At 45.4% G+C, this 25,718-nt stretch overlaps 1 protein-coding gene across 4 annotated transcripts in view; it reads right to left on the minus strand.

Annotated features, from left to right (window-relative positions):
- HDGFL2 (HDGF like 2) overlaps positions 1–25,718 on the minus strand; it is a 270,439-nt gene that overhangs the window by 99,311 nt on the left and 145,410 nt on the right. For all 4 annotated transcript variants that reach the window (XM_040417749.1, XM_040417747.1, XM_040417748.1 and 1 more), the window contains one exon: positions 21,022–21,184. In XM_040417749.1, coding sequence (XP_040273683.1) covers positions 21,022–21,184 — 163 coding nt within the window. The remainder of the gene's footprint in view (positions 1–21,021; positions 21,185–25,718) is intronic.

Consider the following 25,718-nt stretch of genomic DNA (forward strand, 5'->3'; position numbering starts at 1 on the left):
ATCAAAGGAAGGGGATACGGATCCCGGAACGTAATACAGTTCAATTCCCGGAAATCCAAACAAGGTCTCAGCGATCCATCCTTTTTCTTTACAAAGAATAAACCTACTGCCGCCGGAGACTTAGATGGCCTAATATGACCTTTTGCCAAACTCTCGGCGATATACTTCCGCATGACCTCTTTCGGGTTGAGAAAGATTGTAAAGCCGAGACTTTGGCAACTTAGCCCCTGGGATGAGATTAACTGGACAATCATAGTCACGATGAGGGGGCAATTCCTGAGCCCCACCCTCCGAAAAGACATCTGCAAAATCTGAGAGATACTGAGGTAGAGCCGTAGTGGACACACCAGATATAGATGTGCCAAGACAATTATCCGAACAAAATTCACTCCAACCAATGATTTGTCTTGCTTGCCAATCTATAAGTGGGTTATGTTTTGTCAACCACGGTAACCCTAAGACTATAGGAGCGGGCAAATCCTTCATGACAAAACAAAACATAATCTCAACATGTGAATCACCCACCCCTAACTGAATACCATGAGCAATATGAGCGAGACTCCTTTGAGAAAGAGGGGAAGAATCAATTGCAAAAACCGGAATCTCTCTTTCTAAAGTGCAAGTACTTAGACCCAGATTTTGAAGAAAAAGAAAGTCAATAAGGTTTAGCCCAGCACCACAGTCAATAAATACTTCAACAACAAAAAAATCTTGAGTCTAGCGCCACCATAGCTGGAAGGAGAAAACGAGTATTACAGGGAGCTTGCATACCTGCTTGCTCCACCACTCTATTCACGCTACCAAGAGTCAGGACGGTTTTTTTTTTTCTCTTTCTTATCATCATGCGGTTTAACAAAAGGACAAGCAAAAACAAAATGACCACCTTTCCCACAGTAGTAACATAGTTTATGCAATTTCCTAAAGGCTCTACTACCAGAACGGAAAGATACCTGACCCAGCTGCATGGGTTCCTTCCCTACCCCAGAGTTACCTATAACATCACCCTGGGAAGCAGTAGAGACGAAACCACTCACAGAAGGGATCCCTTGCGCGGAGGAAGCCTTACACCTCTCTCTAATACGTCTATCTAACCGTACTGCCAAAGACATAGCATTCTCCAAAGAATCTGGGTACTCCTGAAAAGCAAGGGCATCTTTCAATCTCTCAGATAACCCCTGACAAAACTGACTACATAACACGGGGTCATTCCACTCTGACTCTGTAGCCCATCTCCTAAACTCAACGCAGTAAACCTCTGCAGTATGTTCACCCTGTAATAAATTACGCAATTTAGATTCCGCCATCGAGACCTGATCTGGGTCATCGTAAATTAATCCCAGGGCTTTGAAAAATTCTTCCACCGACCGGAGGGCCAGAGAACCGGGCGGCAGAGAAAAGGCCCAGGATTGCGCGTCCCCTTTAAAGAGGACCCTTCACTAGATTAAAAAAATCTAAACTAAGTATACAGACATGTAGAGCGGCGCCCAGGGATCCCCCTGCACTTACTGTTATACCTGGGCGCCACTCCGTTCTCCCGGTATAGCCTCCGGTATCTTCACATGTTAGGCTCCACCCAGGGGAACCTGCCGGCGTCTCTTTCTCCCATGCTGTAAGTGTATTACATAGTATTACATAAGGCCGAAAAAAGACATCTGTCCATCCAGTTCGGCCTGCTATCCTGCAAGTTGATCCAGAGGAAGGCAAAAAAACCCTGTGAGGTAAAAGCCAATTTTCCTCACTCTAGGGGAATAAAAAATTCCTTCCCGACTCCAATCAGGCAATCAGAATAACTCCCCGGATCAACGACCCCTCTCCCATGCTGTAGCGCTGGCCAATCGCAGTGCTCAGCTCATAGCCTGAGAGAAAAAAAAACCTCTCAGGCTATGAGCTGAGCGCTGCAATTGCCCAGCGCTACAGCATGGGAGAAGGAGACGTCGGCAGGTTCCCCTGGGTGGAGCCTAACATGTGAAGATACAGGAGCCTAGACCGGGAGAACGGAGCGGCGCCCAGGTATAACAGTAAGTGCAGGGGGATCCCTGGGCGCCGCTCTCCATGTCTGTATGCTTAGTTTAGATTTTTTAATCTAGTGAAGGGTCCTCTTTAAGCAGAGAAATGATTATACCAACCCTCTGACTTTCATCACCTGACGAAGATGGACGCAGCCGAAAATACAACTTGCATGACTTAAAGCGGATAAAGTCATCCGCACCCCCTGCAAATCTCTCAGGAAGAGCGACTTTAGGCTCCCCACAAATTTGACCTGCACCTGATGCCAGAGTATTCTGACACCGTGTGACCGAACTACGCAGATCCGCAACCTCCAGAGATAATCCCTGCATGCGGTCAACTAGCGCATCAATTGACGCCATCACAAAACCGCTGAGTAATGGCAGTCAAAGTATGGCGGGTTATAATGTCACGGCGGACAGGATATAAGATACACAGATAACTAAACAAACAAGTTTTCTAGGCGAGAAGCTGGGGATAAGGTCACCTCCTCGCATATCCCTAACAGCTCTCCCTATTCTGCTTTGCCCACATTCAGACCCTAATGGTGGGAATAATGTGTACTCGTGCATGGGCTGAGAATACCCTAGAATCCCTGAGATGGTGAAAGGGGAAAAGGGGCAGCCTGCTCTCTCAGAACCAGGAGGAGACAGACGACACTCAAACAGCCTATACAGCAAATCAAAGAAATCAGAAACCAACTTATCTTATCTGAGCAGGAAAAGCCAATCCTTCACTCCTTGCTTCCACAGCCTGACAGAAGCAATAACCCGCACGGAACACTGGGAGGGGAGTAATTTAAACCAACGACCCCACCCAGTGCACCTGAAGGGAGGCGGATCTAGCAAGACTCCAAAATAAAACAAATGACTAGACACGTGTTGCTAATCTGCCAGACCTCCGTAAATAGTCTGAGCAGGGCAAGACACAAGAACCTGTTTCCTTTATGAAATATACAGGTTTCAGTTTCACAGTCTATATCTGGGTAGTTGAATTCCCCTATAATAACGACCTCATTATGATCTGCCGCCACATCTATTTAGTTTAGTAGTAAATTTTCTGTGGACTCTGGTATATTATTAGGTGGTTTATTAGTATTTTATTATTGTTTTTGCCTCCAAGTATTTCTACCCACAGTGGCTCCACATGTTCATGTCCCTCACTTAAATCTTCTCGGACTGTGGGCTTTAGACAGGACTTTACATAAAGGCAACCCCCCTCCGGTTTTTGTGATCCTTTCTAAACAGGCTGTAACCCTGTACATTAACTGCCCAATCATAGCCATCATCCAGCCATGTCTCAGTTATTCCCACTATGTCATAGTCCTCCTCACACATCACTAACTCCAGTTCACCAGTTTTATTAGTCAGGCTTCTGGCATTCGTATACATACAATTAAGAGGTTTATTTATATTTTGTACCCTACACCTTTCCTTCTGAACTGTTCTAGTCCCTCCTTCCATTCCTCCCCCAGTCCCATTACCTTGCCCCCAGTCTCTCCCCATCCTATAACGTAATTACCCCCCCCCCTATTTAAACACTCTTCCAACCTTCTAGCCATCTTCTCCCCCAACACAGCTGCCCCTTCCCCATTGAGGTGCAGCACATCCCTACGATAGAGCCTGTAGCTGACAGAGAAGTCGGTCCAATTCTCCAGGAACCCAAACCCCTCCTTCCTACACCAGTTCTTGAGACACTTTTTAACCTCCGTAATCTCCCGCTGCCTTTCTTGTATGGCTCGTGGTACAGGTAGTATTTTGGAAAACACTACCTTTGGAGGTCCTTGCCCTAAACTTATGACCCAAATCCCTACCTCTAACTTTGTCATCGGTTTCCAATATGCACCATGACTGATGGATCTTCTCCAGCCCCTCCCAGTAATCTGTCAAACCGATCCGCGATGTGTCGAACTCAAGTGCCAGGAAGACAACACACTGATCGACGATCCCAGTCTTTGTGACAGATTGCCCTATCTGTACCCCTAATAAATGAGTCTCCCACCACCAGCACCTGTCTGGCCTGCCCTGCTCTCCTGCTTACTGGAGCCGACATTTCCCTGACTGGCAGAGGAAGGGTCCGGCTGCTGCAGGGCTCTCCCTGAACCGACATCCCCCTCATCTGCCAACCTTGCAAACTTGTTGGGGTTTGTCAGATAAGGGATAGCCTCCCTGGCACTCTTCCCTCTACCCCGCTTTCTAACTATTATCCAGCTAGCTACCTCACCTTCCTGAGCCTCCTCGCTACCACCCTCCCCCACATCTACCCTATAGAGTGCTTGCTCAGTGAGCAGCAAACTCTTTTCCAAATTGTCAACGCTTCTCAGAGTTGAAACTCGCCCATTCGATACACGATGTGCGATTCCAAACGAGCAATTTGCTCACATTTTGAACAAATATATGCACCCTCAAACGGCTGTTCCAGGACTGCATACATTAGACAAGATGTGCACTGGACTGCGCTGTCAATAATGTACCACGTACTAAATGGGGATTATGCAAGAAATGAGAAAAACAAAAATTTAGGGCAGTGATAAGAATCTAACTTTCTGTAGTCCCCTCCTAAAGTCCCTGAATCTGAAAGTAACAATCTAAAAGGTCACACACTAAATACAAACACATACAGTGGGGGAAATAATTATTTGACCCCTCACTGATTTTGTAAGTTTGTCCAATGACAAAGAAATGAAAAGTCTCAGAACAGTATCATTTCAATGGTAGGTTTATTGTAACAGTGGCAGATAGCACATCAAAAGGAAAATCGAAAAAATAACTTTAAATAAAAGATAGCAACTGATTTGCATTTCATTGAGTGAAATAAGTATTTGAACCCCTACCAACCATTAAGAGTTCTGGCTCCCACAGAGTGGTTAGACACTTCTACTCAATTAGTCACCCTCATTAAGGACACCTGTCTTAACTAGTCACCTGTATAAAAGACACCTGTCCACAGAATCAATCAATCAAGCAGACTCCAAACTCTCCAACATGGGAAAGACCAAAGAGCTGTCCAAGGATGTCAGAGACAAAATTGTAGACCTGCACAAGGCTGGAATGGGCTACAAAACCATTAGCAAGAAGCTGGGAGAGAAGGTGACAACTGTTGGTGCGATTGTTCGAAAATGGAAGGAGCACAAAATGAACATCAATCGACCTCGCTCTGGGGCTCCACGCAAGATCTCACCTCGTGGGGTGTCAATGGTTCTGAGAAAGGTGAAAAAGCATCCTAGAACTACACGGGAGGAGTTAGTTAATGACCTCAAATTAGCAGGGACCACAGTCACCAAGAAAACCATTGGAAACACATTACACCGCAATGGATTAAAATCCTGCAGGGCTCGCAAGATCCCCCTGCTCAGGAAGGCACATGTGCAGGCCCGTCTGAAGTTTGCCAATGAACACCTGAATGATTCAGAGAGTGACTGGGAGAAGGTGCTGTGGTCTGATGAGACCAAAATAGAGCTCTTTGGCATTAACTCAACTCGCTGTGTTTGGAGGAAGAAAAATGCTGCCTATGACCCCCAAAACACCGTCCCCACCGTCAAGCATGGGGGTGGAAACATTTTGCTTTGGGGGTGTTTTTCTGCTAAGGGCACAGGACAACTTATTCGCATAAACGGGAAAATGGACGGAGCCATGTATCGTGAAATCCTGAGCGACAACCTCCTTCCCTCTGCCAGGAAACTGAAAATGGGTCGTGGATGGGTGTTCCAGCACGACAATGACCCAAAACATACAGCAAAGGCAACAAAGGAGTGGCTCAAGAAGAAGCACATTAAGGTCATGGAGTGGCCTAGTCAGTCTCCGGACCTTAATCCAATCGAAAACCTATGGAGGGAGCTCAAGCTCAGAGTTGCACAGAGACAGCCTCGAAACCTTAGGGATTTAGAGATGATCTGCAAAGAGGAGTGGACCAACATTCCTCCTAAAATGTGCGCAAACTTGGTCATCAATTACAAGAAACGTTTGACCTCTGTGCTTGCAAACAAGGGTTTTTCCACCAAGTATTAAGTCTTTTTTTGTTAGAGGGTTCAAATACTTATTTCACTCAATGAAATGCAAATCAGTTGCTATCTTTTATTTAAAGTTATTTTTTCGATTTTCCTTTTGATGTGCTATCTGCCACTGTTACAATAAACCTACCATTGAAATGATACTGTTCTGAGACTTTTCATTTCTTTGTCATTGGACAAACTTACAAAATCAGTGAGGGGTCAAATAATTATTTCCCCCACTGTAGTTGAACTCAAACACAAGAACGCTCGTGTTGTTTGTCTGCTTGTATAAGTGCAGCTCTTAAGGCTACTTTCACACTAGCGTTCGGGTGTCCGCTCGTGAGCTCCGTTTGAAGGGGCTCACGAGCGGCCCCGAACGCATCCGTCTGGCCCTAATGCATTCTCAATGGAGGCGGATCCACTGAGAATGCATCCGCCTGCCAGCGCTCAGCCTCCGCTCCGTGAGCGGACACCTGAACGCTGCTTGCAGCGTTCGGGTGTCCGCCTGGCCGCGCGGAGGCGAGCGGATCCGTCCAGACTTATAATGGAAGTCAATGGGGACGGATCCGCTTGAAGAGGACACTATATGGCTCAATCTTCAAGCGGATCCGTTCCCCATTGACTTTCAATGTAAAGTCTGAACGGATCCGCTCAGGCTACTTTCTGACTTAGAAAATTTTCTAAGTTATAATGCAGACGGATCCGTTCTGAACGGATGCAAACGTCTGCATTATCGGAGCGGATCCGTCTGATGAAACATCAGACGGATCCGCTCCGAACGCTAGTGTGAAAGTAGCCTAAACCCGACTGCTTTTTTTTCCTATGTAAAAAAAATAAAATACGGTAAAAAGGATCCTATTTTTTTTTACAGGATCCCGTTTTTTAGGAGAAACTAAATGGCCACTGTCCTATTAGTGCACACAAAATAAGTCCTAATCACACAGGAGGACAAGTTACTTCACAACACTGAGGAAAAGAGCTGCCCCATCCTCCTCTCCTGGTTGTCAGGGATTGTGATCCTGAACATAGATAAGAACTTTAGCTGAATCTCTGTAGGAATGGAGTTCATGAGCAGATGTGGCTAATGAGCAGCAGCACTCGTATGCAGTCTCCATTACCACAATCTGTCCTGTCCATTCTCTCTTTACTTCATGTCTCCTTATGAACTCAGAGATTCAGCTGAAGATCTTAGCTGTATATAGGATCAGTAGAGCAGAGAGGTTGATGAGGCAGCTCTTTAGCTCAGTGTTGTGAAGTAACTTGTCCTGCTGTGTAATTAGGATAGGCTTTGTGTGCACTAATAGGACAGCGGTCATTTTTATTTCGCCTGATGGTTGCTCCCCAGACAAAACAAGCCATTATAACTAATGAAAGGTATTTGGGAAAATATTTATAATAAAGTAACTAACGCAGGGCTCGACAAACCCCAGGCGCCAGGTCGCCATGGCGACCAGGAATTTAGTCCTGGCGCTTGGGTATTTGTCAAAGGTGCCCGGGCGATGGGTGCGGAGCTGCCGTTCTGTCCGGAGGCAGCACCGTTTGAAACAGCTCCGTCACAGCACACAATAGCAGAGACGCTGGCAGCAGGGAGGGGAGGGGCTCGGGAGGAGTGTAATCTGATCCTAGAGTGGAAGCTGCTTCTGCCAGCCCCTCCCACCAACCAATCAGAGCTGAGGCAATGCAAGGCAAGCACTAGCAGCTCCGAGTCACTGACACAAGTACAGGAGGGAGTCCTAAGTAAGAATCGAATGATCTAAAGATCCGATTAGTTAGTGACTCATTCGATTCTTTGAGTTAAAAGAACAGTCAGTCAGACTCTAGAACAGTTTACACTGAGGCTGTTGGCTGATGCTTTTGCAGCAGTGATAAGATTAAGGGACAGGAGCAGAGATGAGAGAAGTGACAGGACACAGTTTAGATTACAGTTTGAATTAACCCTTTAGGATCAAATTGGCTTCTCAAGGAGATCTATGTTAAAGGCATCCCTTCTTCTGTCTCATTCAGTAGCTATAGAACTAAGGCTACTTTCACACTTGCGGCAGGATGGATCTGGCAGGCTGTTCACCCTGTCGGATCCGTCCTTCCGCTGTTTCGCCGGACCACCGCTCCGTCCCCATTGACTATAATGGGGGTAGAGCTCTGGCGCAGTGCATGGTAAAAGTACTGCATGTCCAACTTTTTAGTCTGGCGGCCTCTCACCGCGAACTGCCATGCTGCGCCGGAGCTCCACCCCCGTCCCCATTATAGTCAATAGGGTCTGGGGACGGAGCGGCGGTATATGTAACATGGTATACAGCATTATTGGGGGGGGGGGGGGGGCTCTATGGAGAAGTGGGGGGGGGGGGGGGGGCACCTACTAGGGGCTTTATGACGCGGCTCCGCCTGGCTCCTAACTTTTTTAGCTGGCTCCTAGATTCCAAAGAACATTTGTCAAGCCCTGAACTAACGTATTTTTATTTTCTTAATTTCCGGAGACCCCCTTTAAGGGCACACTCAGTACCTAGTCACCAAAACATTATTTAAATGACACATATCAGTAGACAATATTGATGACGCCCAGCTTTCTGCTACCTGCATGTGACCTTTTGTTCCTGCAGGACAGTGCATGCCTGCGTAGTTGGAGCCTCAGGACGCTAGACATGGCTGTAGTCATGCTTGTTTACCATGCGATAACTCTGGATCCTCACATGGAGTCCCATTCACTGTAAGTACATCATTCACTATTCAATTGCAATAGATATGTGCATATGCTTTTGGGTTATTCTCTTTATGTATAGGAGGTGGTCATTTAGGTTTACACCCACATGTTAGAGGTCTATTTGAGGTTCACTGTGTTATATTTCTCTAAGACAGACCTGACACTTTCCAAGTTGTGATAACTGCACCTGTTGTATGTGTGGTCAACAACACGTAAACCATGCCTACTGACTTGCAGCTGCTGACCGCATTGGCTATAAAACTGGTCAGCCACATGCTTTATACATGTGGTAACCGCATGCATTCCCGAACTGCAGCATGACCACGCTGCATGGTCATACCCATACCCATTTTTACGTACCCCGTAAAAATCCTAAATTTACAAATTTGTTAAATATTACAAGTTTGTTGTCTGGGCTCTCTGGACAATATTTACAGTTCTGACATACAGAAATAAAACTGGAATAAAAAAATTATAATTCATTGCATAGTCCCCCCCAGCCCAATACCAGAGGTTAAACCAAATATTTTTCAGTAAACCTATTCCTCTAAGCATTGTTAAAGGGCATTTTAGTTAGATTATCTTAAATGGGGCGTCCAGGATTACAAAAATGTGGCTGTTCATTTTCAAAGAAAACACAACACAGCATAGGTATTGAGCGCAGTCCCATTTAGTCCCATATACCAGACAACCCATGGATAGATGTGGCATGACTTGTGTTAGAAATCAGCCATATTTTTGTAATCCTGTGCAACCCCTTTAATTAGCAAGAATACATTTTAAAAGTAAATAGGCTGCAAAATATTTTTGATGGGAGTACAGAGTGGGTATATTATATATAGTGTTAGCAAATATAATCTATGACACAAAGTATCTCTACACTGCGAATAGATAACAGTATTTACAGAGGATTGTGTTAACCCCTTAGTGACCAGCCTGTTTTGGGCCTTACTGACCAAATTTTTTCCTTTCTTTTTTCATCTTTGCCTTCCAAGACCTATAACTTTTTTATTTTTCCATCTATATAGCTGTAGGAGGGCTTGTTTTGTCGCGGGAAAAGTTGTAGTTTTTAATTGCGCCATTTTGGGGTATCCACATAATCCACTCAGTTGTATTAGTCTTGAATAAAAGATTATTTGTGAAGTATAAATAATACTCACTCTTTTGAAGCTTTGCTTGTATTTGTTCAGCCATTTTGGGGTACACATAACTCTCTGATGAACTTTTATTAACTCTTTCTGGGAGGGAGATGGGAAAAACAGCAATACTGCCACTGCGTTTTTACGTTATAATTAATTTTTTTTCGGTATAAATAAAATTTTTATTCTCTGGGTCAGTACAATTACAGCGATACCAAATACACTTTTTTAAACTTTACTGTTTAGAAAGGATAGTCAAAAGAGGGGGAGGGGTCTGGCTTTATGTAAAATCCTGTCTAAAGCACACACTCCGGGAAGATATAAGTAAGGGACATTAACATGTGGAGTCACTGTGGGTAGAAATACATGGAGGAATAATAAAATACTAATAGGAGTTTACTATAAGCCACCTAATACACCAGAGTCCACAGAAAATCTACTTAAAAACAAACTGGACGAGGCGGCAATACATAATGAGGTAGTTATTATGGGGGACTTCAACTACCCACATATAGACTGGAAAACTGAAAACTGTACATCTCAAAGGAAACAGGTTCTTGGTAAAAACCAAAAACAATTACCTTTCCCAACTGGTTTAGGACCCGACTAGGAGGGATGGCCCCACTGGACTTAGTATTAACAAATAGACTGACAGAATAACATCTGGGAAATAGTGATCATAAAGTAATAACCTTCTAATTGTCACTCAAAAGAGCGTTTCTTCAGGGAGGAACAAAAAACCTCAAAAAAGCTCAAATTTAGCCAACTAAGAGAGGCCATAGGCCTAACTAACTGGGACAAAGTCCTCAAAATGAAAATACAGCCAAAAAATTGGATATTTTTAAAACCATCCTAAAATCTAATTGTGAGAGGTACATACCTTATGGGAATAAAAGGTTAAAGGAACAAGAAACAAACCAATGTGGATAAATAAATAGAACATTAAATAAAGCAATAAATGACAAAAAGAAAGCATTTAAAATCGCTAAAACAGGAGGGCAGCGAGAAGCATTGAAAAACTATAAGGAAAAAAATGAATGCATATGTAAAAGACAAATAAAAGCAGCCAACCTAGAAACCGAGAGATTAATAGCCAAAGAAAGTAAAACTAACCCTAAAATATTCAATTATATACATGGTAAAAAGTATAAATCTGAAGGTGTCGGAACTTTACAGAGTAATGAGGAGGGAGTTGCAGACAACAATGAGGAGGCAATCACTTACTTTTAACTTTTAAATGACAAACCACTGAAATCAACTCACCTGTATCCACTTTAAGCTGCAGTTAGTATGGGCATCATAACGTTGATGACAGGTTTCCTTTTAGGCTACTTTCACACTAGCGTTCAGGTCTCCGCTTGTGAGCTCCGTTTGAAGGGGCTCACAAGCGGCCCCGAACGCATCCGTACTGCCCTAATGCATTCTGAGTGGACGCGGATCCGCTCAGAATGCATCAGTCTGGCAGCGTTCAGCCTCCGCTCCGCAAGCGGACACCTGAACGCTGCTTGCAGCATTCGGGTGTCCGCCTGGCCGTGCGGAGGCAAACGGATCCGTCCAGACTTACAATGTAAGTCAATGGGGACGGATCCGTTTGAATTTGACACTATATGGCTCAATTTTAAAACGGATCCGTCCCCCATTGACTTTCAATGTAAAGTCTGGACGGATCCGTCTGAAGCTACTTTCACACTTTGAAATTTTTTCTACAATATAAGGCCTTATGCACACGACCGTATTTTTTTGCGGTCCGCAAAACGGGGTTCCGTTTTTCCGTGATCCGTGACCGTTTTTTCGTCCGTGGGTCTTCCTTGATTTTTGGAGGATCCACGGATATAAAAAAAAAGTCGTTTTGGTGTCCGCCTGGCCGTGCGGAGCCAAACGGATCTGTCCTGAATTACAATGCAAGTCAATGGGGACGGATCCGTTTGATGTTGACACAATATGGTGCAATTTCAAACGGATCCGTCCCCCATTGACTTTCAATGTAAAGTCAGGAGTTAATATACCATCGGATCAGAGTTTTCTCCAATCCGATGGTATATTTTAACTTGAAGCATCCCCATCACCATGGGAACGCCTCTATGTTAGAATATACCGTCGGTTTTGAGTTACATTGTGAAACTCAAATCCGACAGTATATTCTAACACAGAGGCGTTCCCATGGTGATGGGGACGCTACAGGTTAGAATATACTAAAAGAACTGTGTACATGACTGCCCCCTGCTGCCTGGCAGGTGCTGCCAAGCAGCAGGGGGCAGCCCCCCCCTCCCTCCCCTGTAGTTAACTCATTGGTGGCCAGTGCGGCCGGCCCCCCTCCCTCCTCTGTAGTTAACTCATTGGTGGCCAGTGCGGCCGGCCCCCCTCCCTCCTCTGTAGTTAACTCGTTGGTGGCCAGTGGGCCCCCCCCTCCCTCCCCTGTAGTTAACTCGTTGGTGGCCAGTGGGCCTTCTCCCCTCCCTCCCCCTCCTAATTAAAATCTCCCCCCTATCATTGGTGGCAGCGGAGTGTACCGATCGGAGTCCCAGTTTAATCGCTGGGGCTCCGATCGGTAACCATGGCAACCAGGACGCTACTGCAGTCCCGGTTGCCATGGTTACTTAGCAATTTGTAGAACCATTATACTTACCAGTAGGAGGAGCTCCCGGCCGGACGCAGACATCGCAGCTCGCAGGTAAGTGACAGGGGGGGCCGGCCGCACTGGCCACCAATGTGTTAACTACGGAGGGGGGGGGAGGCAGCACCTGCCAGGCAGCAGGGGGCAGTCATGTACACAGTTCTTTTAGTATATTCTAACCTGAAGCGTCCCCATCACCATGGGAACGCCTCTGTGTTAGAATATACTGTCGGTTCTGAGTTTTCACGAAGTGAAAACTCAGCTATGAAAAAGCTTTTATGCAGACGGATCTTCGGATCCGTCTGTATAAAAACTAACCTACGGCCACGGATCACGGACACGGATGCCAATCTTGTGTGCATCCGTGTTCTTTCACGGACCCATTGACTTGAATAGGTCCGTGAACCGTTGTCCGTCAAAAAAATAGGACAGGTCCTATTTTTTTGACGGACAGGATACACGGATCACGGTCTCGGCTGCAAAACGGTGCATTTTCCGATTTTTCCACGGATCCATTGAAAGTCAATGGGTCCGCGAAAAAAAAAAAACGGAAAATGGCACAACGGCCACGGATGCACACAACGGTCGTGTGCATGAGGCCTAATGCAGACGGATCCGTTCTGAACGGATCCAAAGTCTGCATTATATGAGCGGATCCGTCTGGGCAGACCCCAGACGGATCCGCTCTGAACGCTAGTGTGAAAGTAGCCTAACACTGACAAATGTAAGGTTATGCACGTGGGAAGGAATAATGCAAGTCACCAGTACATACTAAATGGTAAAACACTGGGTAACACTGACATGGAAAAGGACCTAGGAATTTTTGTGGATAGCAAACTAAGCTGTAGAAACCTGTGTCAGGCAGCTGCTGCCAAGGCCAATAAGATAATGGGTTGCATCAAACGGGGCATAGATGCCCATGTTGAGAACATAGTCCTGCCACTTTACAGATCCCTAGTCAGACCACACATGGAGTACTGTGTACAGTTCTGAGCTCCTGTGAACAAGGCAGACATAGCAGAGCTGGAGAAGGTCCAGAGGAGGGCAACTAAAGTAATAACTGGAATGGGTGGACTACAGTACCCTGAAAGATTATCAAAATTAGGGTTATTCACTTTAGAAAAAAAATGACTGAGGGGAGATCTAATAACTATGTATAAATATATCAGGGGTCAGTACAGAGATCTCGCTCATCATCCATTTATCCCCAAGACTGTGACAAGGGGACATCCTCTGTGTCTGGAGGAAAGAAGGTTTGTACACAAACATAGAAGAGGATTCTTTACGGTAAGAGCAGTGAGACTATGAAACTCTCTGCCTGAGGAGGTGGTAATGGTGAGCTCACTAAAAGAGTTCAAGAGGGGCCTGAATGTCTTTCTGGAGTGTAATAATATTACAAGCTATAGCTACTAGAGATGGGTCGTTGATCCAGGGAGTTATTCTGACTGCCTGATTGGAGTCCGGAAGGAATTATTTCCCCTAAAGTGAGGGAAAATTGGCTTCTACCTCAGTTTTTTTTTTGGCTTTCCTCTGAATCAACTTGCAGGATAACAGGCTGAACTAGATGGACAGAAGTCTTTTTTCAGCCTTATAAACTAGGTTACAACTTTTTTGCCATAAATCACCTTTTTTTTTAAAGGAAAAAAATGTTTTTGCATTGATGCTTCCCAAGACCCATAACTTTTTTTTATTTTTGTTTCTATGGAGTTGTGTGAGGGCTTGATTTTTGCTGGACGACTTATATTTTTCATTGGTATCATTTTGGAGTAAATTACATTTTTGGTCGCTTGTTATTAAGTTTTTTCGGTAGCAAGAAAAAATTAGCAATTCTGGTCTTTTTTTTTTTTACAGCGTTCACCGTAGGGGATAATTTACATGATATTTCTGTAGTCCAGTACGTTACAGACGCGCCAATAGCAAACATGGGGAGAATTTTTTTTGCAATTTTGAAAAGCGTATTTCTAATGGTAAAGGGCATATTTTTTAATGGATTTTTTTTTATTTAATAAAAGTGTTTATTTTTATTTTTTTACCACTTAATAGTCCCACAAGGGGAATATAACAATATTCAGATTGATTTTAAAATGCAATGCATTATCCCAATAGTGCATTGCATTTTAATGGAAACTACTCTAGGCAGGCTTGGGGCCTTCATAAGATCCCAGCCTGCTTTACACACAGCGGCACCCCGCGATTGCATTTGCGGGGTGCCGATGGGAGACCGAGGGAGTCCGCTCCCTCTGTCAGCACTTTACATGTTGCGGGCACCATGTAAAGCATTAAACAGCTCGGATCAGCACTCCCACTAGTCTGGGCTGTTAGAGCAGGACCACAGCTCATGTGAGCGCTTAGACTGGGCCGGAGTAAAAAAAAAAAAAAGCGGCTGCCAAGTCTAAGGCCACTTAGTGACAGACGTAAAAAGGCGTATGGGTGGTCACTTAAAGGGCGGTTAAAGTGGGCCGTGGCTTGGACAGCAGATGATATATAGTTTATTAGCAAAAATAGCCAAAAGCTTGGACTTTTTAAAAGGTACTAGGCCTCAACCCTAAATCAAACCCTTTTTGAAGGAAATCTAGGATGTATGAAATGGTAGGTGAGGAACCGTCTGGGTGTTCCGTAGACAACCAGGAACCACATTTTTTCCAGATTTTCCCGTAAATGGCCGAAGTAACTGGCTTCCGACTATTTTGTAATGTTTAGATTACTTTTTCAAAAAGTCCTTGCCTTTTTAGCATTTCCCTTTCAGGATCCTGGCCGTCAAACTCAAGGTCTTCTGGATGCTTCAGAGGGCCCTGAATAAGAAGATCCTGTCTCCTGGAAAGGATGAATGGATCTTCTATGCACATAGCTCTGAGGAGCGAATACCAGCTCCTTTTGGGCCAGGCCGGAGTAATCCATAGCACCTTTGTTGTGCCCTCGCCGATCTTCCTCAATACTGCTGGAATAAGAGGAATTGGTGGGAAGGCATAGGCGAAGTCCAGATTTGTGACATTGCGTCCACTGCTAGAAGATTGTCCCTTGGATTTAGAGTAGAAACAGCTTGTCTGTGCGTTTACTCTGGTCGCAAATAGGTCTGAGGATGACCCCCACCTGTGACATAATTCCTGGAACACTTCTTTGTTTAGCATCCACTCTCCAGGATCGACTTTGTTCCTGCTCAGGGAATCTGCCGTAGGGTTTTCCTTGCCCTTTAGATGTAGGGCTGAAATTGATAATGCGTTGGACTGGGCCCAGTGAAAAATCTGATTTGACAACCTCTGCAGCAAGGGGTTTATGGTCCCCCCCCCCCTTGGTGTTTGAGGTAACACACTGTAGTGATGTTGTCTGAGAATATAATTAGGCGTTTCACTTTTACAATAATTTCGGCCTGTTTCAGAGTCTTCAGAACCGCCGTTAGTTCTTTTAAATTTGAAGATTCATAGTTCTCTAGAGGTGACCATTCTCCCTGAGGGATTGATCCTCCACCAGGGCTCTCCAGCCTAACTTGCTGGCATCTGTGGTCACTGTCACAATTTGATCCAGCTTCCAGGGAATTCCTTTCTGTAGGTTGTTCGGAGCTAGCCACCAGTTTAGGGATTTTTTTTTACCCCCGTGGAAAGGGATATCCTGTCTAGGGATTCCTGACTCTTGTCCCAACGAGATAGGATCAATTTCTGTAATGTCTTGAATGAAAATGGGCCCAGGGAATCATGGGTATGCAGGATGTCATAATGCCCAGAATTCTCATTGCCTCTCCGATTGTGCAATTTCTCTTCTTCTTGAAGAGTTGGAACTTTATCCACAAGGTCTTTTGTTTGGGTATAGGCAGAAAAGACATTTCTTCCACTGAATCTAGAAGGGTACCCAAGAATATCTTCCTGGTTTCCAACCATAGATCTGATTTGTCGTAGTTGATAATCCACCCCAATTTTGTTAGCACCTGCAAGGTTATCTGAAGATGATCCTTCAAAGTCTCATGAGATTGGGCTGTTTAAAAAATCGTCCAGATATGGGATTATAATTATTTTGTAGTGTCTTAGGTGAGCCATCACTTCTACCATCAGTTTGGTAAAAATCCTCAGAGCTGACAAAATTCCAAATAGCAAACATTAAAAACTGGAAATTACGTATGTGGCTGTTCACCTTTATGGCAAATCTCAGATACTTTTGATAATGAGGATGAATGGGGATATGATTATATGCATCCTTCATGTCTATTGTGCACACGAATGCTGCTGGGGCAATGAGTGGAGTGGCCAACCGAATAGATTCCATCTTGAACTTGCTATATGAGATCCACCTGTTCAGGCTTTTTTTATTAGGAATAGTGACCCTTGAACTGTTGATGAGAGGGCACTGGAACAATGGCCTTCGTCCTGCAAAGAGACTGAATATCCAGTAGAAGTTGAATCTGTAATGAGTGAGGATTGGTTATCTGAAATCTCTGGGGGAGGTGAAGGAGACTTGAATTCTAGTTTGTAACCATCCCAAATGGTTCGGATTACCCAGGGATTTTCTGAAAAAACGAAGTCTTCCCCCACAGGGATGGTGTCCTTGTTTACCAGGATTATTTGGTTAATTGGGGTTGAGAAGAAACCCTCTCCCTCTGCCCCCTTTCGGGTAGCTCCATCTACCAGATTTTCCCTTCCCTCTATTCGTCAAGTATTGGATTGTCTGTTTGTCTTCAGAAAGGGCTGACTTTTCTTGGGCTTGTCTTCCGGAAATCCCTTTTTCTCGTCAGTAGCTCCTTCTAAAATGGTGTCCATTACTGATCCAAATACACACGAACCGGAGAATGGTATTGCACACAACTTGTTCATAGACGCCATGTCGCCCGTCCAGGTCTTCAGCAATAAGGCCCTTCTAGCAGTATTTGTTAGTGTTCCACTTCTCGGTACAAAATGGATAGATTCCGCAGAGGCGTCCGCCATGAAAGCTGTAGCCATTTTTACAGGTAGAGATTCTAGAATTTCTTCTCTAGATGTTTTGAGCTCCAATTGATTGAACCATAATCCCATTGCTCTGGCTACAGACGTGGCAGCAATATTAGTATTAATTGTTGCTGATGAAGATTCCCAGACCCTTTTTAGGAGATCATCAGATTTTCGGTCCATGGGATCTTTCAATTGGGACGAGTCTTCAAATCGGATGGTCGTCTTTTTTGCAACTTTAGCTACCTGGACATCTATTTTTGGAACCTCTTCCCATAATTTAATGTCATCAAGATGAAATAGGAGACTACTTCTGAATTTCCAAGGAACAGAAAGTTTCTTTTCTGCATCTTCCCATTCCTCTAGTATCATCTCTCTCAAGTTGGAATTAACAGGAAACAGCTTCTTTTCTTTGCCCTTAATCCGCCAAACATCTCGTCCTGAGTTGTTTTAGGTTGCTGAAACTCCTCCACCTCCATGGTTTTTTCTTTGGTCTTCAGAAGAAACTGAAGGAATGACTAATGACTTTCACATGAAAATGTTTTCCGCGCTGGTGCAATGCATGACGTGAATGAATAGCACCCGCACTGATACCTGACCCATTCATTTCAATGGGTCTGTGTACATGAGTGTTTTTTTTTCACGCATCAGTTCTGCGTTGCAAGAAAAACGCAGCATGTTCTATATTCTGCGTTTTTCACACAGCCCTGGCCCTATAGAAGTGAATGGGGCTTCAGTGAAAAACGCATTGCATCCGCAAGCAAGTGCGGATGCAATGTGTTTTTCACGGATGATGAAAAACGCATTAAAACGCATTGCACCCGCGCGGAAACAACTGAACGCAATCACAGACAAAACTGACTGAACTTGCTTGTAAAATGGTGCGAGTTTCACTGAACGCACCCTGAATGCAGCTGGAGCCAATCCATCACGCTCGTGTGAAAGGGGCCTTAGGCCTCATGCACACGACCGTTGTGTGCATCCGTGAGGGGTTAATTGTGCATATCATAGCCCCCTATAAGAGATCAGGGGCTGCCAGGCAGCAGGGGGCAGACCCCCCTCCCTCCCCAGTTTGAATATCATTGGTGGCCAGTGTGCGGCCTCCCCCTCCCTCTTTTGTAATATCATTGGTGGCCAGTGTGCGCCCCCCCCCCCCCCCCTATTGTAATATCATTGGTGGCCAGTGTGCGGCCTCCCCCTCCCTCTATTGTAATATCATTGGTGGCCAGTGTGCGCCCCCCCCCCCCTATTGTAATATCATTGGTGGCCAGTGTGCGGCCTACCCCCGGCCACCCCCCCTCCCGCTATTGTAATATCATTGGTGGCCAGTGTGCGGCCTACCCCCGGCCACCCCCCCTCCCGCTATTGTAATATCATTGGTGGCCAGTGTGCGCCCCCCCTATCATTGGTGGCATTGGAGGCAATAGACGCTGTGGAAATTGTTCGTTCTGAGCCTTTAACCCTCATTGGGACATGTTGTCCTTTGGGGGTTTGAGGCACAGGGTGAACACATTGATTACTTGTTGAACTAAGTTTGTGGTGTATGTAATATCCTGTATATGCGGGAGATTCTATATCGGAAAAACCATGCGCAGTATGTTTGAGAGGTTCGGTGAACATTTAAATACCTTTAAAATACTGGCAGAGGGGTCCCCCGCCTCGTACAACATGTGAACGAGGACCACGATGGAGATTGTAGAGTCCTGAGGTTTGCAGGAGTGGAGGTAGTTCCACCACTACCACAAGGGGGCGACAGAGAGCGGGAACTACTGAGGAGAGAAGGAAAGTGGATACTCCGTTCCCGAGCGACGGGACCTCTGGGACTTAATGAAAAGTTGGATATGGGAGTGTTTTTGTAGATTGATTTGTTATGTTGTTTTTTGATATCAGGTTGACGTTGTCTTTTGTTAAAAGGTCTGTAGGTATATTTGGTGCAATTCAGTCTTTATCGTTAGTAACCTCCCATTATAGGAAGTGCTGATATCACCTGTGGGCGTGTCTAGCACCAGGTGTGGTATTAAGACCCGCATTGCACTCACATACAGACCAAGGCCAGAGGAAGCGCATACAAGAGCGAATGTTTTTTTACATCTGAAGGTGAGTGCCGCAATTTTATTTTTTCTTGTGCACTGGATTCTTGAAGATATTGCCTGTCAAAGCAGAGCACCACCGGATGATTCACTATATATGCTTTGGTTTGCATTTGTGACGCTATCAGTATAGGACTGTGATGACATTCACGTAGTGCCACTCAAGATTTTTCTACGGTATCATTTTTGTTTTTTGTAGGTTTCCTGTAGCTTTTTAGTACAGGAAACACATTTCCTTGTTTTTCTTTTAGGTTCCGTCTGGGATCTATGTTCCGGATCTTTTTCTCCCTAGGAGCAAACAAGAGGGAACTCTCCCTTAGTACTAGGCACACAAGTAAACCAAACAGATCAGGTTATGGGTAATTAACTTACATACCCCTGAGCAAGGGGATCACCAGCCACCTTAGTCTTAGTAGATAATTGGACCTCCATCTGGAAGAGCAAACAAGCTTGCTCGTTCCTTTATATAGGTCTTACCTTAAGGGTCCGCCCCTCCTGCTGTCGCTGTGCTCCTCCTTCCTCAGGGGGACTCAATCCCCTAGGGAAGAGTCAACCCCCCATGCAAGGCCCAACACCAGGCCTCCAGCATGGAAACGATGGGCGCTGCCATATTGGATCCTGGCAACACAACATCACTTCCTGCACTTCCGCCCCTGGAAGTGACGTCACCGCTCCCGCCTGCGATGTCGAGGAGGAGTGTGCGCTGCCGAGCCCAGAGCCCCCGGAGGGGAAGCGGCATCGGCCTCCAGATACCGCGGCTATGTAGGAAAGAGGTATACTGGGCAATGCTAGGGAACCTCACATAGAGGTACTAGCAGGGCCTTGAGGAACTGGGAGGAACGCTCATCTGCAAGGGGCCTAAAGAGGGCCTCTCTTGCCAACTCCCTGTAGGGACAGGAAGAACACTGGAGAGAGGGGTGGGGAGGGGCCTTTTAAACTCTCTTGCTTCCTGTCCCTACAAAGACCTACAAGTACAACCTCCCACACTGGGGGACGTCCTGGAAATAAATAGTCAAAAATTAGTCATTTACCAGGTGCCTGGTATAAAAACATTGAGAAATATGGTGTTGAGAAAGAGCACAATATTCATGAACACCTATTTCCCTTTTATTCGGCACAGAATTCAGGGGAAGTGAGTGGGACAAGTGGAAATTGGGCTCATTACGCATTGAGAAAGAAAATCTCTGGTCTGTTTGAGATTTCAAAAGAGAATTAGACGTCGCAGGTGAGGGGAAGAGACATAGTGATGTTGCAGGCTGAAAGGAGGTACTGGCAGCAATTTAAGAGGCGGGCTTGCGCTCTAAACGCTGGGAACTTTGGGCCTCTGTTGCATATTGTTCAACATTTATTTTCTGGAGGTTAGAAATAGCAATAAAAGCTAACAAAAGGTATGGTTTTAATACTGTTTGAGGGAAATACTGGTAGTTTAACCAGTTGAAGACTGGGCCATTTGCCCCTCTTCCTTACCAAGCAAAATCTTTTTTTTTTATTTTTTATGTACGTCTGTAAGCCACACTGCTGAAACCTCTTTAGCTTTCACTGTACACAAATAAGTAGTTTAGGATTAATTACCTTCCACTTGTTCCTTAGTAGTTTCTAACTGTTGACTACTGTTGTCCCCCACATTTATTTTCTGTTGGCTTCCCAGCTTTGAGCCGAGAATACTAGCTTTGATTCTGCTGTAAACTTCAGAAGCTTTGTCCATAACAGCCCGATTAGCTTTATATCGACGGATCTATTAACAGAAAGAATATTTTTTGGGTGAGACTCACAGGTGTAAAAATGGATAGATATGAAAGAGTCACAGAGGAATTTAAGGATTATAGCGCTCGGCTATCTCCGGAATTCCCATAGAAATGAACGGAGAGGCCATGCGCATGCATGACCGACCACTCCGTTCATTTCAAGGGGACTGCAGGGGGTTTGGGGCCCACTGTTTTATCTATATATATACACACACACACACACACACACACACACACACACACATATATACACTACTCACAAAAAGTTAGGGATATTTGGGTTGTGGGTGAAATTTGAGGATGAACCTAAAATGCATTCTAACCTTTACAGGCGAACCTAATGCGACCTTCTCTAAACTTTTGAATGCACGGTTCCAACTGTTCAATGTTTCAGTGCATTTTGCACAACTTGCTGTTCTCTAACAAGGAGCTTAACGGCAAAATTCACAACAGGTGTTTGATCCATGAATCACCCAATAAATTTCCTGGTTCAATTAGAATTGGTATTTAAACAGTCCTCATCATCATGCTGTTCACATTTTGACATCATAAGACCAAGATGTCACTTAACAATTGATGAACAGTACCTTGCCATTACGAGGCTTCAAGCAGGATGTTCTCAGACTGAAGTGGCCACGCCTAGAGTGTCATAGTGTCATCAGCATGTTGCAACAGAGATACCCAGGGTGCCAACGATGTTGGAGCAGTTAAGAGCACTATGCATCAGACACTGTTGTCACCAGACATCACTGTTACAGTGTGTGTCTAGTCAATACAGAACTGCCCTACACTTTGTGAATTCTACAGTGACAAGTCTATACTACTTGAACAACATAATTAACCCCTACAGCTACCATGTACGGCGCTGAAGCGATGGGCAAACATGGCGCCCGTTTCAAACAGCAGAGACCCATGGCTAATTACCACAATCGGCATTATTACCTTTAGTCGGTCATTAAAGCCTTTAGATGCTGTGATCAAGTGAGATCACGGCATCTAAACTGTGAAAAACCTTCTTACCAGCATCTTCTGCGGCAAATGAGGATGCTGGTAATTGAATTCAATGCCCTAGGTCTCGCTGAATAGACTAAGAGCATTGAAGCTTCAATTCTTATTTTGCCCAGCAGGTGGCAGGCCAACATAAGAAATTAGCAATTCTGAGCAATAAACAGATGTACAAAGTCCATGATTGTTCAGAATTAAAAATATAATAAATAAATAAATAATTTGATTTTGTAGGCTTAAATACGAGCTTCAAAATCATAACAAAAAAGTAAAAAACAAAAAACCTTAAAAATATAAAATAAAATTAAAAATATAAAAAAGTTTAAAATCACCCCCCTTTCTCTAGAATAAAAAATAAAATTAAAAATCTAAACATCATAGGTATCACCGCAACCAAAAATACCCGTATTATTAAAATATAAAAATATTTTTCCAATACGTCAAATGGCGCAATAGGAAAAAAGGGTCAAAATGGCCACTTTGCAATTTTTTCATCACTTCTCTTACCCCCAAAAAACTAGATTTTTGTGAAACTCACCTGTAAAATCTCTTTCTCGCGTAGTTCATTGGGGGACACAGGACCGTGGGTATAGCTTGCTGCGGCCACTAGGAGGCGACACTAGGCTGAAAAAAGACTTAGCTCCTCCCCTGCAGGCTATACCCCCTCCAACCTGGAGAGAGCATGTCAGTTTGTGCTCAAGCAGTAGAAAACATGTGCCAAGTAAAGGAGAAACACCCGACCGGCAACCAGACATCCCTATCAACACTAATAAATACTCGGTGGGTGCTGTGTCCCCCAATGAACTACGCGAGAAAGATTTTACAGGTGAGTTTCACAAAAATTTCGTTTTCTCGCTGGTATCATTGTGGGACACAGGACCGTGGGACATCCTAAAGCAGTCCACAGGGAGGTAAAAAAGTCCACGCCCATGGAGTAACACCCTCGAGAATGCTTAATGCACTACTGCCTGCGAGACCCGGCAGATGTCCCAAACTCCACCGGGCAGTGCCTTGCCCCGGGACCGGAATGCCTAAGCAGCCGCCAAAGGATCCACCTGGAACACACCTTGGAGACCATCAAGCCCTTCCAAGGACCTCCAGGAATGACCAGGTAAAAATCTGCACGGCGGAAAGAGCTAGTCATGGACAAGCAAACCTCCGAGCTCGAATACATCCTGATGGAGAGCACACACTCTCGAGTGCGAGGGAAAAGGAAAAAAAAAAGGGAAAACAAACAATGTCCTGTCGACATGGAAGGCAGCGACTACAGTCAGCAAAAAAGAAGGTAATGGGCGGAGCACTGCCTTATGCAAGTACCTGACAAGAAAAAAAATGTACGTACAAGAAAAGGCACTCCCAACTCCCAAATTCGTTGGATGGAAAAACCTGCCCCCAGGAATGCCACCTTCCCAGAAATAAAAAGAGGGGAAGAAGATTTACAGAGAGAGGTCATGTTCCTCACTGAAGGCCACCAAACGACCCATCGGTCGCCTGGACGAAACCAGGTAGCTGGCCCTAACCCAGATGCAGAACCAAAAACCCAGGCCACGGGATACACCCCTGCTAAAGAGAAATGCTCCACAGAAGCGGTCAATTGGCAGACCGATGCCCCAGAGCCAAAGTGGCTTGTGGGGAGACTGAAAAGCTGGTTGATACCCCACAGAGAAAAAAAACGCCTGAATCAGACACGGCCCACCGCGGGCCAAGGAACCAATACATGTGAGATAGGTAGAGTAAATCTGGTGCGAGAACCACCGTCGGCGAGGATCTCCGTCAGTGACCATATATTGACAGCGTGGCAACGCCGCTCGACAAATATTTCGACTAGACCAATATAAGAGAAATACCCCTGCTGGATAGAGTGCGATGACGACGTCCAACTCCCCACCCGTACCAGGGAACACTGGTCAGATAGGAAAAAAATTATGAGGGAGTCCAGAGCAGCGCCACGCATGACTACTGGTCAGGTAGATAAAGGGGAGAGACAAGCAACCAGCGGTTCGAGGAGGAAGAAGAAATAGAAGGCTCCCAGAACGAAAAGTCCATCAGTGGTGGTAACGCATGACAGGAGCCCCGGCTCCACCTGACGCGGTGAGTCTCATAGTCTACCCACGGAATGGGCAGAAAAAAGGTATGATCACCATCGGACTGATCTGACAGACATTACACATGTCGGAAAAGAGAATTGTAGCTACAGGTAGCACACCCAGGATCAATAGGAAGAATTCACCTGTAGAAGGAGGGTGTGAAGGTGTCACAGTCCACCAGCCGGGACCGGAAACAATACCCCGTGCAAATGCAGATGAGGGAAAAGTAGTAACGTAGGAGCCACCAAGGCTTGCAGGGTGGCCGTGAACCCGGAGCCAGAGAAGGAAAAAGATGGAAGGAGAGAAGCTCATTCCCCATCTGGGACTGGCACTATACAGAAGAAGCCACGGGATGATAGTGGCAGTGCCATACTCCGCCTAAGAAAGAACCCATACAAGGGGAACCCCAAGACTATGGCTAGCATCATATTCCAGCTGAGGAGGGGGCCACACGGCAGAGGCCACCGAATGCGGCGCTAGAAAAAACCGCCACCAAATGAAGGAGCTGTGGAGGAAGAACCCTAGTATGTCGAGACAACGCAACGACCCCCTCGTATCATTGTAGTCACAGTATATTCTGTCAATGCTGAGGGGAAGGTCTGAGGACTTGCAGTATAAGTCATGGAACCCTACTGCCCCAGGTAAGTAGAGCTAGCCTAAAACACCCCACCAGACAAGGGCGCCAAACAGGAGCAATCGCCAAGCTAGCGTCAGGGAAGAACCCCTACCTGAGGGGGGACGCCCACTGCAACGGCTACGACCCTTAGCGCCAGCGTGAAAGGTGCACATGCGGAGGAGAACACTGTAAAACTTAAACCAGAGTGTCAGCATAACCACTTTCCCAGATAAGGAGGAGTGGGGCTAGAGAATACAGAGTCAGTACGACCCTCGACTCGTCGAAGCGGAATCACAATATTATGTGCAAAGGCGTACGCCCTTTACATTGTAGAGGACAAATACCATGACCAAATGAGATGTGGTCTCTAGGATACGGACGTGTTGCCGGGTAACACCCTGAGAGGACAGAGGGTGATATATTCAAGCCCAAACCAGTATCGGCAAGAAAAAAGGCCACAACGGGAAAATAGCCACGGTATCCACTGTAGGTATCCATAGTTACCAGATGAAGAGTCCAGGGCACCAAAAGAAGCTAGAGCATCTAGAGCCCTGGCACAGTGGAGGTGCAGCATCTCAAGATGCTTAGTCATCCACCCGTTAGCGATCACTAACGAAAGGGTAAAATAACAGTAAGCATGGAGATGTCAATGTGACTAAAGAAACAACCACCAGTGGAAGTGCAACATCCCGCTCAAGGAAGGGGGGTAGCGCAACCGTCAGAACCGTATTCCACGGTACTGGAAGTACCCCATCAATGGAGTTTGACAATGCCTACGTCGAGCACTGCCTCAGTGGTAGTGCAACAATTCCGCCC

This window comes from Bufo bufo, chromosome 2 (assembly GCF_905171765.1).
Source record: "Bufo bufo chromosome 2, aBufBuf1.1, whole genome shotgun sequence".
NCBI lineage: Eukaryota > Metazoa > Chordata > Amphibia > Anura > Bufonidae > Bufo > Bufo bufo.